This window comes from Balaenoptera musculus, chromosome 14, assembly GCF_009873245.2.
Source record: "Balaenoptera musculus isolate JJ_BM4_2016_0621 chromosome 14, mBalMus1.pri.v3, whole genome shotgun sequence".
Lineage (NCBI taxonomy): Eukaryota > Metazoa > Chordata > Mammalia > Artiodactyla > Balaenopteridae > Balaenoptera > Balaenoptera musculus.
This window is the reverse complement of record NC_045798.1, coordinates 43,708,179-43,723,238: the sequence shown is the minus strand read 5'-3', so window position 1 is coordinate 43,723,238 and position 15,060 is coordinate 43,708,179. Positions and strand designations below refer to the sequence as shown.

General features: G+C 38.0%; 1 protein-coding gene across 1 annotated transcript in view; it reads left to right on the top strand.

Moving 5' to 3' along the window:
• CHST9 (carbohydrate sulfotransferase 9) overlaps positions 1 to 15,060 on the top strand; it is a 242,137-nt gene that overhangs the window by 33,275 nt on the left and 193,802 nt on the right. Inside the window, exon 2 of the mRNA XM_036823754.1 lies at positions 5,364 to 5,571. Coding sequence (XP_036679649.1) covers positions 5,451 to 5,571 — 121 coding nt within the window. The 5' untranslated portion in view covers positions 5,364 to 5,450. The remainder of the gene's footprint in view (positions 1 to 5,363; positions 5,572 to 15,060) is intronic.

Genomic DNA, 15,060 nt, shown 5'->3' with positions numbered 1-15,060 from the left:
TAGTTTTTAAAAAAAATTTAAAGTGCTGCTTAGCTAACAGAAATAAAATTTATAGATTCAAAGAAAGCAGAAAGAGGAACAGAGAGGATTCGAAAATTTTAGGGAAACTAAAGAAGAAGGAGAAAACCCATTTTAAAAACAAACAAGAGACATAAATTTATGATGATTTAAATTACAAAATATTTAGAACTGGATGACAATGAAAATGCTAATGTGAAAATACGTGATATGCCACAAAAGTAGTTTTGGAGGAAATTAGTGGGCTTACATTAATGTGTTTTATAAAAAAGATCTAATATACATGAATTAATTTTCAATTCAAAAACTTTGGGGAAAAAAACAACAGATATCCCTAAAGAAAAAAAGTAGAATGAAGAAAGAAATGAAGATAAGAGAAGAAATAGAGAACAAAAAACAATAGAGAGGAATTACAATATACTTTAAAATAAAACAGACAACTCTCTAACAAGAATGTTCAAAGAAAGTAAGAGAAAAAGCACAAATACATGTATTGAGAATGAAAAGGGGGCTATATTTACAGCTATGAAAGATACCTTTAAAATCATAAGAAAATCCTCTGAATAACTCTGTGCTTATAAATTTAGACAGTAAAAGGAAATGATAGTTGTCTAGGTAATATAATTGTCTAAAGGTGACTCAAAGTAAAGTGAATAAATAACCATTAACAAAATCAAATCAGCAATCAGATTCATTTTCCATTCCTCAAAGATAGGCCCATATGTTTGTACAAACATATATAGGAACTTGCTATATAACGAAATCAGCATTAAAAATCAATAGTAAAAGAATAAGCTGTTATTATCATGTGAAATGAATTGCCTACAACATACACAAAAGTACACTCCAGGTGGATTCAAATTCTAATTATGGAGAGTAGAACTTGAAAACCTTTGGAAGGAGATATGAAAGAATAATTGTGTTATTTGAAGGTAAGGCATCTTACCTTAGAAAACTCCTCAAGAGCACAAACTGAGCTTGATGTTGTCTCTCTCCACCATCCCCACCCTGTGCTGTGGTTGAGTAAGCTCACGGGAATGTGCTACATAAAAAAGCTCTCTGGTCCTCAGGCTGTCGGTCTGGTTTGCCAAATGGGTCACTGGCAGGAAGTCTCAGGACAGGAGGAAATTGAGGTTGGGGTAGTTATTCTTCTGGTTCCCGTAACACCTGGCTACAGTGTCTTGTCCGTGTCCTTGTACGATAGGCCACAGCTCCCCCTCAGCCCTCCCCCACCTCCAGCCCCCTCTCGAGGCTCAGGAATAATAGCTCTACTTCCTGTCTTCACTTCTAGGAGTGGTTGCTGTCCCTTGCCCTTGAGGACTGCTGTACCCTTTGTTGGTTTCCCCAAACCCTGAACACATCTTTGTAAATTGTCCCTTTATTAGACTCTCCACAACTTCATGATTTTGAATACATCATGTGTTTTCTTTCAAGACTCTAGCTGATAAATCGACAAGGAAAAGAATGACAAAAGTTTATTTTAAACTTCTGCATAATAAAACAATCACAGCACCAGCAAAGGAAGGGAGGGAGGGAGGAAGGAAAGAAGTTGCAGACAGGAAGATTTTTTCAACACTTATAACTGATGAAGAATTTCCATCCAATGAGAAAAGAAACAAGAAAAATGGAAAGGGCTATAAACAGGAAATTCATAGAAGAGGGAACTATTGGGTTGGCCAGAAGGTCCGTTCAGTTAGTGAATACGTTGTTCAATAAAGTTCTTTGTGAAAATGAAAAATGTGTCTTTTATTATTACTTAAAACTGAATGAACTTTTTGGCCAACCCAATAGATTAGCAAAAAGACAAAGCGAAACAAAAACCCAGGGTATTTTAAATTTTCCATCCCTACACAACTTTGGAGCTTCATCGCATCTTCTCCAGCCTCCTGGGCAGCTGGGGGTTGAGAAAAGGCTGGGAGATATCAGGGCAGAGTCCTCTGTCTTCAAGCTTGCCTGGGAGTGACAGCAATGGGGCAATGACTGGAGGGGTTACAGAGGGAGAAGTCACTGCGTAAAGAGGTTCAGGATAAGACCCAGGCTCCGGAGGGTGATGCAGCTGCGTTTCACAGCAGCACAGAAGAGAGGGAGACAAGAGTGAGGACTCTTGTTCATCAGAGGTAGAGGCACAGGAATGTGAACGGGGCCAGTGATAGTGAACTTGGCGAGGGGCAGGTAGTAATTGAGGGAGTTTGTCCCCGATGGTCTGTGCTTGGGAAAGAGATGGAGAACGGGGCGGCTGCTATGGGAGAGGCAGGAGGCAAGAACTGTGAGGTCCTGCGGAGGCTGAGTGCAGAGACAGGTGGTCCCCTGACTCTGGGCTTTTTCAACACCAAACTGCATAATGAGGTCCAAGCTGACCTTTCTAAGATTCCATAACTCCCTCCTTAAAATCGTAGGCTGCTGCCAAACTGGACAGCTCACAATTTCCTCTTAAATAACTTGCCTCCATCTTGTAATCTTTCGCTAGACTGAAGCCCCAAAATGCTTCTGTTGGTAACCATGGTTATTTGAAAGAATAATTTTTAAAGTGTTGGAAAAGAGATAACGGAGCAAAATAATTATTTTTATATTTTCGTATTTATTAGGGGCAAATCCATAGCATATGCAAATAAAAATAAATATGTACTTTTAAAAAAAGTCATATAGACCCTTTCAGTATTTTAATAGTCTATATTTCTCCATTCAAAATTTAGGACTGAGGATTTACAAATACAACTAGAAAATTAATTACCTGTATTTTGTTATTGGAGCTCCAAATTCAATTCAGTGCAACCCATTGTTGGGTACCTGTTAGGTACAAGGTACTGTGTATATGAGCGGGCAGAGGAAGGATTGTACAAAATACAGGAAGCCTTTGACCGTGGAAATGTTGTATAATGCTGGTACATAAAATAGCATTATTCCAAGTAATTTCAATCTCCAGTAGTCTGCACTTTTTCCGCAGGCATGGAGGTAGATGTACGATCTCCAAATAGGTGTGTTTTCCCATCACAGCTGACCTTCAGGTTTGCTTAAAGCAATACTGCTGCTCCGAGAGCCTCACCTCTGTTTAATGAGAGCCATTTCCGAATGCCAACGTTGGGTTAATGGACTGAGATGGGAGAAAATCAAACGTATCTCTCCGTTTTACACCAGATTGCCTTTCTGCCTTGTGGCTTTAATCGCTCAGTTCTACTCACATCTGCCATAATAACAATTACGGGTTTTCTACCGACTTCTTACCCAGGAGGATATGTCAGAGTATAGCAACATCTCCTGAAGAAAGGAAGGGCAAATTCTTAATCTTTTTCCAGCATTGTAGGTAATAATTTTCCTCTGCAAACCCCCAAGGAATACTTCTTTCGGCTTTCACACCCACCATTCCCACAGGTCTTTGGCTCTGTTCTGATTTACGAGTTTTCTTCTATCCTCTTTCATCTGGGTTAAGTTTTAATTATGTAGACAGATTGTAAAAGTCTCTTTTTTCTTGTAAACAACTATTTCTTTGTTAGTAGTAGATTTTGTTTAACTGGTTTTCTCCTATCTGAATCTTCTTGTGGACTCAGGAATTGTGTCTGTTCATTGTTTAACTGCAGCATCAACAAAAGAGAAAGCTGGCTTCCCTTCGGAGTTTTCCTTGAGGGATTCAATCTTGGAACACCTCAAATTGCAAATCTCCCTCGGGAACTGTTCTTTGTTGCATATGTTTGGAAAGCCCATAATATTTCAGTTTTGAATCAATATAAGAGCAGAGTATCACCCACCCAATAAGCAGTATGATAATACTCTCAGTTCTTCTACTTATTTAAAAACTTCCTCTACTACCCAAATCAAGAAAGTGCTTGAAATCCTCAAAAGCACTTGTGAAAACATTAACCGTGGTCTCTTCATCAAGGGACTCAGAGAAGTGGATTCGAGAAAGCTCCTCAGGTAGTGCTGACAATCACTGCTCTTACTCTGGGACCTTCCGTGTATAATTAAAATATGAAGGAAAAAATGTATTTATAATAGGTCTTTTCATTGTTGTTTTGCATAAACACTTTTACCCATTTGGTGGATTTCTTTTTTCTAATCACGAGATCATTCTGCCACATCCACATCTAATTCTGACCTCATAGGTTACCTTTGAAGCCCGACATCTGCGTGAACATTGATTTTGCCAAGTATAGCTAAATATTATCCTTTCACCAGCCTAGCGATCTCCCACAGCATTTTTAAAACTTTTACCTGGCACCTCACCAAACGCCTCTTAAAAAGGCTAAATCCATATTCTTTCAGAAGTTTTTGAGGCATCTTTGAAGAGAAAGGAGAGAGAATTTTTAGATACAGCAGTGTATGTAATGTCCTCGCAGTGAGAAACCATTTATTCAGCTCATCCCAAGGGAGGGCTGTGGTCCGTGGCCAAGAAACAGAGCTAAGGTCTTTGACCAGCCTTAGACACAAAGCCATGACCTTGGCCTCATTAGCTGGGCTGCTAGCTATGTGAGCTCACCATGCAAGCTACTGCATATTTGCTCGGCTGTTCATAGGGGAGCAGGGCTTCTTAACTTGGGTTGCAGTAAGTGTCCGTGAACATACTGATTTTTGATGCTAGATTTTGTGTGTGTTTATATTTTTCTAAGGAGAGGGTTTATAGTTTCATCAAATTCTCAAAAGTGGATGGAGCTTAAAAAAAAAGTAAGGTTAGGATTCCACTAAATGAGATCATTCTAAAACAATGTCATTTCAATATTTCTTTAAGTAAAGTAACCTTTTATTACTGAGGTAGATTTCTGTAATCCGAGGTAGATTTCTCTACTCCCATGTGATTGTGGGAGGGTCCCTTGAACTCTGACCTTTTCATTATTTATCCTTTTATGCCTTTGAGGGAATTTAAGTATACCCTTTAAGTTGGAGAAACCTACTACTTTTCAAGGAGAGGGAAATGAGAGATTGACCCCTTCATTTTTGAATTTTTATATATTTTTAAGACATGAAGTGGTGTTTTCCCGCTTTATCTACAAACATGTTTTTCAAAATCCCTTCCTCAACGGTCTATTCTGAGAGTCTTCTTTCCCCTCAAAACCATTCTAAGATAACCTGAACCTGACTTTCCGATATAGGAGAGCTGAAGTCTGGGATGTTTCCCCTCGTTAAATGTTAGGCTGTTACTTATTAACTGTAAGATAGCACATTCCTTAGATAAGATAAATGTAACAGTAGAAAATTGCCATCAGCAATAGGGCCATCAGCTACAATCTCTTCTGTCTTCAGAGTGTTAAAGTTCATGTAAATCCTCAGTGTTGTTGATATACTGTATATCTGTACCATATTTGGGAAGAAATGTTATCAGCAAGGTACAATGTGGATTTTTAAAAAAATTCTAGGTTACTTCACGGAACGAGCACTTAAGAGGAAAAGAAAGGATCGAAACTCTGTGGAAAACCAAACTGTGCGGTCTTCAGAAATGAGAGATGCAGCCATCTGAAGTGGTCATGAGCCCCAAACAAGTCTTCTTCTCAGTGCTGATGTTTGGAGTAGCAGGGCTCCTCCTCGTCATGTATTTGCAAGTCGCGATTGAAGAACAACACACAGGTAACACCGCAACTTCGTTTTTCCTATTTTTAATTATAATGCTCATTTTCACTTAAATGAGCTATGGTCTTTATAGATATATACAAAGTCACAATATTTCCAACAACACAGAGCATTAGACACAAAATGAAACCTCCAGCTCCCCAGAGAAAGGATGCTTGTCCATTTCTGGGGAGCATTTGCTTGGCCCCTTGGGACCACTCGTGGAATTTTTGTGATCGTGGGCAAGTGGCTCATTAGCCCTTTGGCTCAGCAAAGACTGCTTGTAGAGAATTTGTCTACTCATTTATCCTACCTTTGATGTGTCTCCTAAGCATTGAGCACAAGCCTAAAGAGAGCTGAATATATAGCAAACTCTCTCTTTTAATTCCTTTTTAATTTTTGTGTTGATACTCCAGTTGGTGTAGAAATTCTTTCATACCTTTCATATAAAGCAAGAGTTAGCAAACCTTTTCAGTTAAAAAATAGAAAATATTTTAGGCTTTGCAGGCCATGTCGTCTCTATCACAACTATTCAACTCTGCCAACGGATCACAGAAGCAGCCAAAGATTATTATGTAAACAAATGAATCAGGATGTGTTCCAATAAAACTTTTATTTACAAAAACAGCTGGTAGGCCAGCTTTGGTCCACTGGTTGCTGCCTACTCTGCTTATCTTGTATGCTCATCATTCAGTTTGTAATTGCTGTACGTTGGAGGCACTCAATTACTGTTAAAATGGATTATGTTTATAATGATGCAAGGAAATGTTTTAGAACATCATAGAAATATATACACATAGGTGCTGTGAAATTTGGTTGTTTTCTGTTAGTAGAAATAGCCTATGGCTTATGACTGTTAAGAAAAATAAAATAAAAATAGAACTATTCCTTAATTGTTTCCAACTTTGGCCCATTTTAAAATTATTCTAGATATAAAGCACTTAAGAATCTACTCTGAATGGACTTGAGGACACAGGGAGGGGGAAGGGTAAGCTGGGACGAAGTGAGAGAGTGGCATGGACATATATACACTACCAAATGTAAAATAGATAGCTAGTGGGAAGCAGCTGCATAGCACAGGGAGATCAGCTCCGTGCTTTGTGACCACCTAGAGGGGTGGGATAGGGAGGGTGGGAGGGAGACGCAAGAGGGAGGAGATATGGGGATATATGTGTATGTATAGCTGATTCACTTTATTATAGAGCAGAAACTAGCACACCATTGTGAAGCAATTATACTCCAATAAAGATGTTTAAAAAAAAAAAGAATCTACCCTGAAAGATAATTCCATACTAAGTCATAAATAATGATGATTTTAAAAGTTGTTTCCATTTTTAAATTCCTATCCTTGGTTTAGCTTCATAGACACTTTGGACTTATTTAATTTATATGGTAACTCTTGTGAAAAGAATTTGCATATAATTATTTTCTAGAGAATATGTAACATATTGTCCAAACTTATTCTTAATTCCCATTACAATTTATAGAAACTATAATATTTTCTGTTTTCTATATTACTGCAATATTTTATCATACTAACTGATAATATTGAATGAAATCATCTGTGATAAAATAAATAGGCTGATTCCTTTCGCAATATAATTCCTAGCATAGATCTTGTCACATAGTAAGCCTTCAGTAGGTATTTGTTGAATGAGTGAATAGATGAAAAACTCACTGTAGACTATAGACTGGAACGCGGCAAAGAAGGAAGAATCAAAGAGATCTCATTATTGGGAGGTTTGTTAACATCATAGTCTCATAATAGATTTCCCAAGAAAAGTATCACAACAAAGCTCCAATACGTAAAAGAAAATATATTCCTATATACAGACTAATGGAGAAATGTTGTGATTTAGTCTGCCAGTAAGAAACTACATGACATCTGAGGAAACAGCCAAGTCATATGATAACCTGACATATACAATGCAATTTACAAAATGTGTCCACAAACATCAGTAGCTACAACTGATCGAAAGCTTACTAAGTGCCAAATGTTTACATGTATTTTCTCTTACCCTGTAGACATCTCACTGGATGTGCTATTCTAATTTTGTAGATGAGGAAACTAAGGCTCAGGTGGATAAGGAAATTAGCCAAGGCTCCACATGAGTGGGCTGAGGTGTGGAGGGAAAGCTAGGATTCAAACCCAGGTTGTATCTCTCTGAAGTCCATGCCTCTACCCTATGTATTGCTTCTATGAGGGGAAAAGGTGAATATTGTTACCCCCTAGAGCACACATGAAGCAACTGATTAAACTGAAACTTTAAGTGACTTGCCAAAAGATACAAAGCTAAGCATTTTCAAAGTATGATCCATGCCCAGGTTCTCCTATGCCTCGTGAGCCCTGAAAGAGCCTCCTAACCAAAAAAAGCAGGTAAGATAAACATATATAATACATGCCATAGCATCAGTACAGATGTTTTAAAATCACTGACTTGGTAAACCTAAGCTATGTTTACAAGTTCATAAATGTATAATCTCTTCTGCAAGTTTGATTCTTTTTTTTCTAATTTTTTATTTTTCTTAATTGAGTTCATAAGTTTTCCAAGTTGGGAAATTATTTTCCTCAGTGAATACGGGCTCGTAAAACATTTACCATTTATTCTCTTAATTTTTGTGATTTGCTAGAAGTACTTTCTCTGCTTCTCAATATATCCTAAATGAATTATGTAATATTTCACAATCTACTCATGACAGTGAGTATAAATGTTAGAACCAGGATTCCTTTAGATAACTATTTTACTGAAGAAACCTTTTATTATTCTTCAATAAGACTTCATCTGGAGTTTTGCTTTATACTAGGCTAGTGTCCTAGGTTGTAATTCTGTAGTTTTCTAGGTAGACAGGTCCCTATGTATTTTATGTGTTTCACATAACATCAGGCATTTTTAAAGGCAGTCTCTTTAAAGCAGAGAATATCTGAATGTATGCTTTGATGTTAAGTTAAAAATTGGAAAATCTGAGTTTTGGACACTTTAGTAAAACTGTCACTCACAGAACTTTGGAAGATGTTTTGGTTCTAGAGATTCTCTGTAAGTAGAGCAGATTTTAAAGCTTTGGATGGTTTGATCTCATATACATTTCAGTTGTATGTAAGAACTCTCAAGTTCTTTTCATACCTTTTTTCTTTTGAGGCTTTTAAAATTCAGTAAGATACAGACTGTTTTCTATACCTCCCTAGTTTTCCTGGGCTTCTTATTATTAAAATAAAATGCTTTAGGATTACAAAAAAAAGTCTTAAGTATGCTCTGATGTGCTAGTAAAAGATTATGAATAGACAAGATCTTTTTGGAGGCAAAGAGGAAAAATGTGTCACAGAGAAATGAAATTCTATCCAATTATACAACAGTTTCATATGAGCATCCATTTCAATACCATCATCAATTAAATTATGCCTTTCTCTGCTAATTTTCAGTATGTGGAAGTATTATTATGAACTTTATTTTGTACATTTCTTTTCCCTAGTTGTTAGGAGTGCAAGTTTTACATTCAGAGGAAACTTGAAAATCTCAGATCTCCTTGTTAACTCTGGACAAATCACTTAGCCTCTCTAAGCCTCGATTTTCTCATCTGTAAAATGGGGATAATAATATTCTCCATAGAGGGTTGCAGTGAAGATCAAGGGAGACAGTGCCTGCAAAGCACTTAGCATGGTGCCTGGCAAGCAGTAGTGCCTAATAAATGTGAGCTGTTATTATGATCCTGGAAATGATGCAGAGCATCTGCAGACTTGCTTTTTCTGACTTATCCCAGTTAAGACTCAGCCACAATTCAGGAAAACAACCCCAAGCTTGTGCCTTGACTGATTAAGAGGAAAAAAGAAAAAAAGAAGGCTCAGTTCCAGCTCTGGTTAAAATAGTTGGGAGACTCTAACTGGCACAGAGCCATCGTGTTTCACAACGTAGACACTGGACAGGGAGCGATGGGATTGAGTGGCAGAGAGGAGAGTTCGGGCCCAGGACGATCTCAGGTCTGTACAGGCTGCCCAAGGTCAGGGTACTCATTCATTCAACAGCGTTTATTGAAGACCTAACCATCGGAGGTGCCAATAGAGAACCAGATATAACCCCTGTTCTCAAGGAGACTATACAGTCTCATGGATTGTAAGGGAGAAAATGGTCTTGAGTCCAGGCCAAGGCTTTGGTACAAAAGGACAGTCCATTGTGACAGGAAAGAGATAGGCCCTTCTTTATGAGGTAAAATAATGAGTTAAGAGCAGGAGAAAGAGCCCAATCAGTTGTCGGTAATGGGACTGCTGACCAGATAAAAGTGTTAGAAGTAGCGGCATAGGGGTGGGGGCAGGGTCAGCTGATGCAGAGGACCAGATCCGAGCAGAACAGGTACCTGTCTGGGGAAGATGCAGTAATGAGGAGGACCATCTCAGGATAAATCACAACCATGGCTCATGTTTTTCCCCAGCTCCTGTTGAAATTTGCAATTTGGTGCTCTTTCTCTAGGTAGACTGCTACTGCTGAACAGAACAAATACCAGAAGGTGTGGTACATAATTGTTCTGTATATGCAATAAGGGTGAAGACCCCATCATAACAGAGTCAGAATCTCAGCTTTAGAAAAAAATTTAAAGATGATCTTGTACACCAACTATTTTTTAAAAATATAAATCCAATGACGTCACTCCCCTGTTTAAAACTTTTCCGTGCTAGCTCATTCCCTTTAGCAGAATCTTCTCCCTGGGCCCACAGAGCTGTGGGTGGAGCACCTTCATTCGCGTGCCGGTGTTCCCAGCTTTATCTCGATTTTTCTACCAAACTAAGCCCTGGGCTAACTCAGCGCTCTCACAGTCTCAGAAGCTGGGATGCTCTTCCAGCTGTCACCTGTCAGGGCTTAGCTCAAATGTCACCTACTTTGATCACCCCACGATCCATCCGTCAGCCTCTCCCACCATCTTATTTATTTCTGTCGGAGAAATGATCGTAATTAGCAATTGCCTTGTTTAATTATCTGTTGATTTACTTATTAATTGTCTGTATCCGTTAACTGTTCTGCAACCTCCACGAGGACAGAGATCTTGTCTGTTTCACTTATCGTGGTGTCCTCGTTCCACAGCGTGGAACACGTATTTGGTAGGTGCTCAATAGTATTGTCGGACGGGTGGGTAAAGAATGCCTCCGTAGGTTTTCCAGCGTCCAGCCAAATGATTACATAGACTGTGTTTGAGTGTTTATGTGGACAAAGAATCCACTGCTTCCCAAGGCATCCACTCAGCTGTACAGCCACCTCCTTAGAAAGCGCCATGTATGAAGCCAGAATTCGCCTCCTTAACTTCTGTTTCTCATCGTCCTCATTGGATCCTGGCCGGCACTGCATCCTTCCTCCATGGCCCGGCCTCATCATTTTCATGGCAAATGAAATCCCAGATTTTTTAACCATTTTATGAAGAGACAATCCTGGCCAACTCTCCTCTGGACCACTTACTTTATATTTATTTTAAAATATGATGTATTCTATTATCATATGAAACCTGTGTTAGAAATACATATATCTAATAAAATCCCCTATCAAGTAGTGAAAAGTTATTTACACATATTTTCAAATATATAAAGTAGTGAAAATTAAACATCCCACTGAATAGCTTATTTCTTTTTTTGAGATATTCCAGAATCAAGTTTAGTCTCGGAGACACTGCTTTGGGAAAGATCCCCAGTATCCTCCTTACTTGCTGCAAGTAATAATAAATCCTTCTTTCTACTGAAAAAAAAAATGTTTAGTCTTAACTATTCCAAACTAAAATTGTTCCCTGGATTTATATACATTGTAAAAATCTATCTGACAACTTCTGAACGTTATTATTCAGGACCGGTATTTTTTAGTTTTTAAATTTTTTAAAAGGAAACAAATTTACTTAAACAAAAACTAAAATACAGTTCACCCATTTCTCCCACCCTTCTACCCCCCACCTCTGGCAACCACCAATCTGTTCTCTGTCTCTGTGAGCTTGTTTTGTTTTTTGTTTTTAGATTCCATGTAGAAGAGAAATAATACAGTATTTGTCTTTCTCTGTCTTACTTATTTCACTTTATGTAATGCCTTCAAGGTCCATCCTCATTGTCACAAATGACAAGATTTCATTTTTTTATCTCTGAATAATATTCCATTGTATATATATACAAATCTTTATCCATTCATCTGTCAGTAAACGCTTAAGTTGTTTCCATATCTTGGGTATTGTAAATAAAGCTGCAGTGAACTTAAGAGTTCCTATATCTTTTTCGAGTTAGTGTTTTCATTTTCTTCAGATAAAAACCCAGAAGTAGAATTGGGAGATCATACGGTAGTTCTATTTTTAAGTTTTTGAGGAACCTTCATACTGTTTTCCATAGTGGCTGCACCAATTTACATTCCCACCAACAGTGCATGAGGGTTCCCTTTTCACCACATCCTCACCGATGCTTATTTCTAGTCTTTTTGATGGTAACCATTCTTACAAGTGTGAAGTGATAGCTCATTGTGGTGTTGATTTGCGTTTCTCTGATGATGAATGATGTAGATCATCTTTTCATGTACCTTTGGCCATCTGTATGTCTTCTTTGGAAAAAGATCTATTCAGATCTTCTGCCCATTTTTTAATCAGATTGTTTGGTCTTTGCTATTGAGTTGTATGAGTTCCTTATATATTTTGGATATTAGCCCCTTATCAGATATATGATTTGCAAATGTTTTCTTGCATTCAGTAGGTTGCCTTTTTCATTTTGTTGACAGTGTCCTTTGTCATGCAGAAGCTTTTTAGTTTGATGTAGTCCCACCTGTTTAGTTTTGCTTTTGTTGTTTTTGCTCTTGGAGTCAGATGCAAAAAATTATCTCCAAGATCTATGTCAAGGAGCTTACAGCCTATGTTTTCTTCTAAGAGTTTTATGGTTTCAGGTGTTACGTTCAAGTCGTTAATTCATTTTGAGTTAATTTTTGTGTATGGTGTAAAATAGTGGTCCAGTTTCATTTTTTTGCATGTGGCTCTCCAGTTTCCCCAACACCATTTATTGAAGAGACTGTCTTGTCCCCATTATATATTCTTGGCTCCTTTGTTGTAAATTAATATGTAGGGGTTTATTTCTGGGCTCTCTATGCTATTCTATTGATTTATGTGTCTACTTTTAATGCCAATACCATACTGTTTTAGTCACTTTTTGTGACTAAAATATAGTAAATTTAAATTTTACAAATTAAAATATTTGTAATATAGCTTTGTTCCAGCTTTTTTCTTTTTTCAAGAATGCTTTGGCAGGACCAATAATGCTTTAGATATTAATTGATAATATTTTTACATGTTTACCTTAAACGGAAACTTATTTGACTTTTCTTTCATACCCCTAATGACATTTTTTCTGATTCCTAGTTATCCTAGTTTCTGAATACTAGTTTATTTCTGATTTACACTAAATAAGTACTGATAGCTGAATTTAGTTTAGAATTCAACATTAGCATCTAAAGTCAATTGTTTAGCTCTAAATTATCATACCTAGCATATGGAAGAATCACATAGCTATAATCCCACCTTTTCAAAACTCATTGTCACCAATCCAGGCTCTATAGGACTCTGATCCCAAAAATAGTTGGCCTGAAAAGTATGTTCATTTTGGTCAATGATGTGAACTTTCTGTAAGCCAGGGCTTTATTCAGATCTTCAATGCTGTTATCAATGGCAAGATTGCCAAAACAGATGGCTACTTTTAATTTTTTTCCTTTGCAAAAGTACAATAAACATCAGTAGGCCCAGGTTATGTTTTAACCTTCTTGTGTTTGTATGAAAGTGATAAGTAGTAGCTACAAGCTTCTGATTTTTGGCAAAGTAAAGCCACCTTATTGTTCTGTTGGACAGTTAATTGATTCAGGACCTCATAGACAAACTGGCCTCCATGCTTTGGTATAATATTTCTAACAAGATTCCATCTTGCTTTTTTCCAAACTAAATATATTTTGTGGCCTATAAATAAATTTTGCTTTTAGACTGGTTTGGCATAATTCTTTTCTCTTGAGCCTCTCTGATGAGCAAGTATATTCTTTTCCTCTGAAATCAGGCTGTTTTTCCTGATTTTGATGTTGCTGTATTGAAATTCTATTTTCCCCCAGGGGATCTTTGTATACCTGACCTGGAGCAAAGGCACTTATAACATGGAAGGACTTTATGCTTACTGTCAATCATATCCTCAGGAAAATAAAATTGCTTTTCTTTGAAAAGTCGCTTGTTTGAGTTACTTCCTCTGGTTTTGATGAACGTTGCAACCATTTTTTAATCAAATAAACACCTACTCTCTCTGCCTGCCTCTGGACACCGTCATCTCCCATCTTCCTTTTACATGATTTTTCCCATCTCAGTTGACTTAGCTGTTCTCTCCTCCTGGAACATGTTTTCCTTCACCGTTTCCATTGCTGGCTTTTCCTTATCCTTCAGGGTATAGCTTAAATATCACCTTCCCTCAACTTCTTATGTAAAGTTGATATCCTCTGATGGTTTATCTCCCAGCACCTGTTATTTATTACTTCTTAAAATTTATTTCATGGCACTTATTCTATCTGTAATCATTCTTTGCGTTTATTTACATATGCTCTACCTCTCAGAATGCAAGTTCCCAAGGACAGGGAACTTGTATGTTGGTCACCAGTGTCCATTCAGACACCCGTCACCCACTTTCAGATCCTGATGTCAATTCTCACTTCACTGTGTACTCCCAGTGCCCTCCAAATTCCATGTGTATTCTTATCCACTCAGCTACTTATAATTTGCCCCTCCCAGTGGACTCTGTTTTAACTCTCTACCCTGCCTGCTAAGTCTCCTGTCTTCCTGAGAGCTGCCTCCTGTGTATGCCCTGCACCCCAGAAGCCGTACTACTAGAAATGAAGGAGTAATGGTCAAAGTTGCTTAAAATCTTCTGAATTTGAATAACGTTCAGTGGCCAAGCTTTGCTACAGAGTCGATCCAATCAATGTAGATTTTTTAAAAATCTAGTAATCAGTTGAATGCATTTGTTCTCCAAATATGTTCTGAGGACAGGTAAACAATAGTGCTGTTGCTTCAGTCCAGCACTCACCCTTCTTCTGGGTGCCACCCCTGCCTCTGTTTCTTTTGCTCCTCCTCTCCCACACCATCTACAGAGTGTAGCAGAAACTGCCACTTGACAACGGGACCCTTCGTTCGGTCCGTTGGCACCCGGCCAGCGCTAGGCCCATCACCCATAGGATGTCGCACATCACTGGCACCATGAATTACTACGAGTCTAGGGAGTGGGTGGCTGATTCAAGCTTGGCTGATGATTCCGTTTCTTGAAATTTTGGGAGAATGGCCCTGAGTGCCTGGACGATAAGATGCAGAACTCAGAAGCTCATTCACTTTTCTACTGCATTTTGCAATCTGTTTGTAAGAGTACAGAATATATTTTGGACGTTAACACCTTGTCTATTTCAAGCGCTGAAAACAGTCTTTTCCCAGGATGTCCTTGTCTTTTGACTGTTTCAGAGAGATTCTCAAATGGATTTTCCCCACACAATTGCA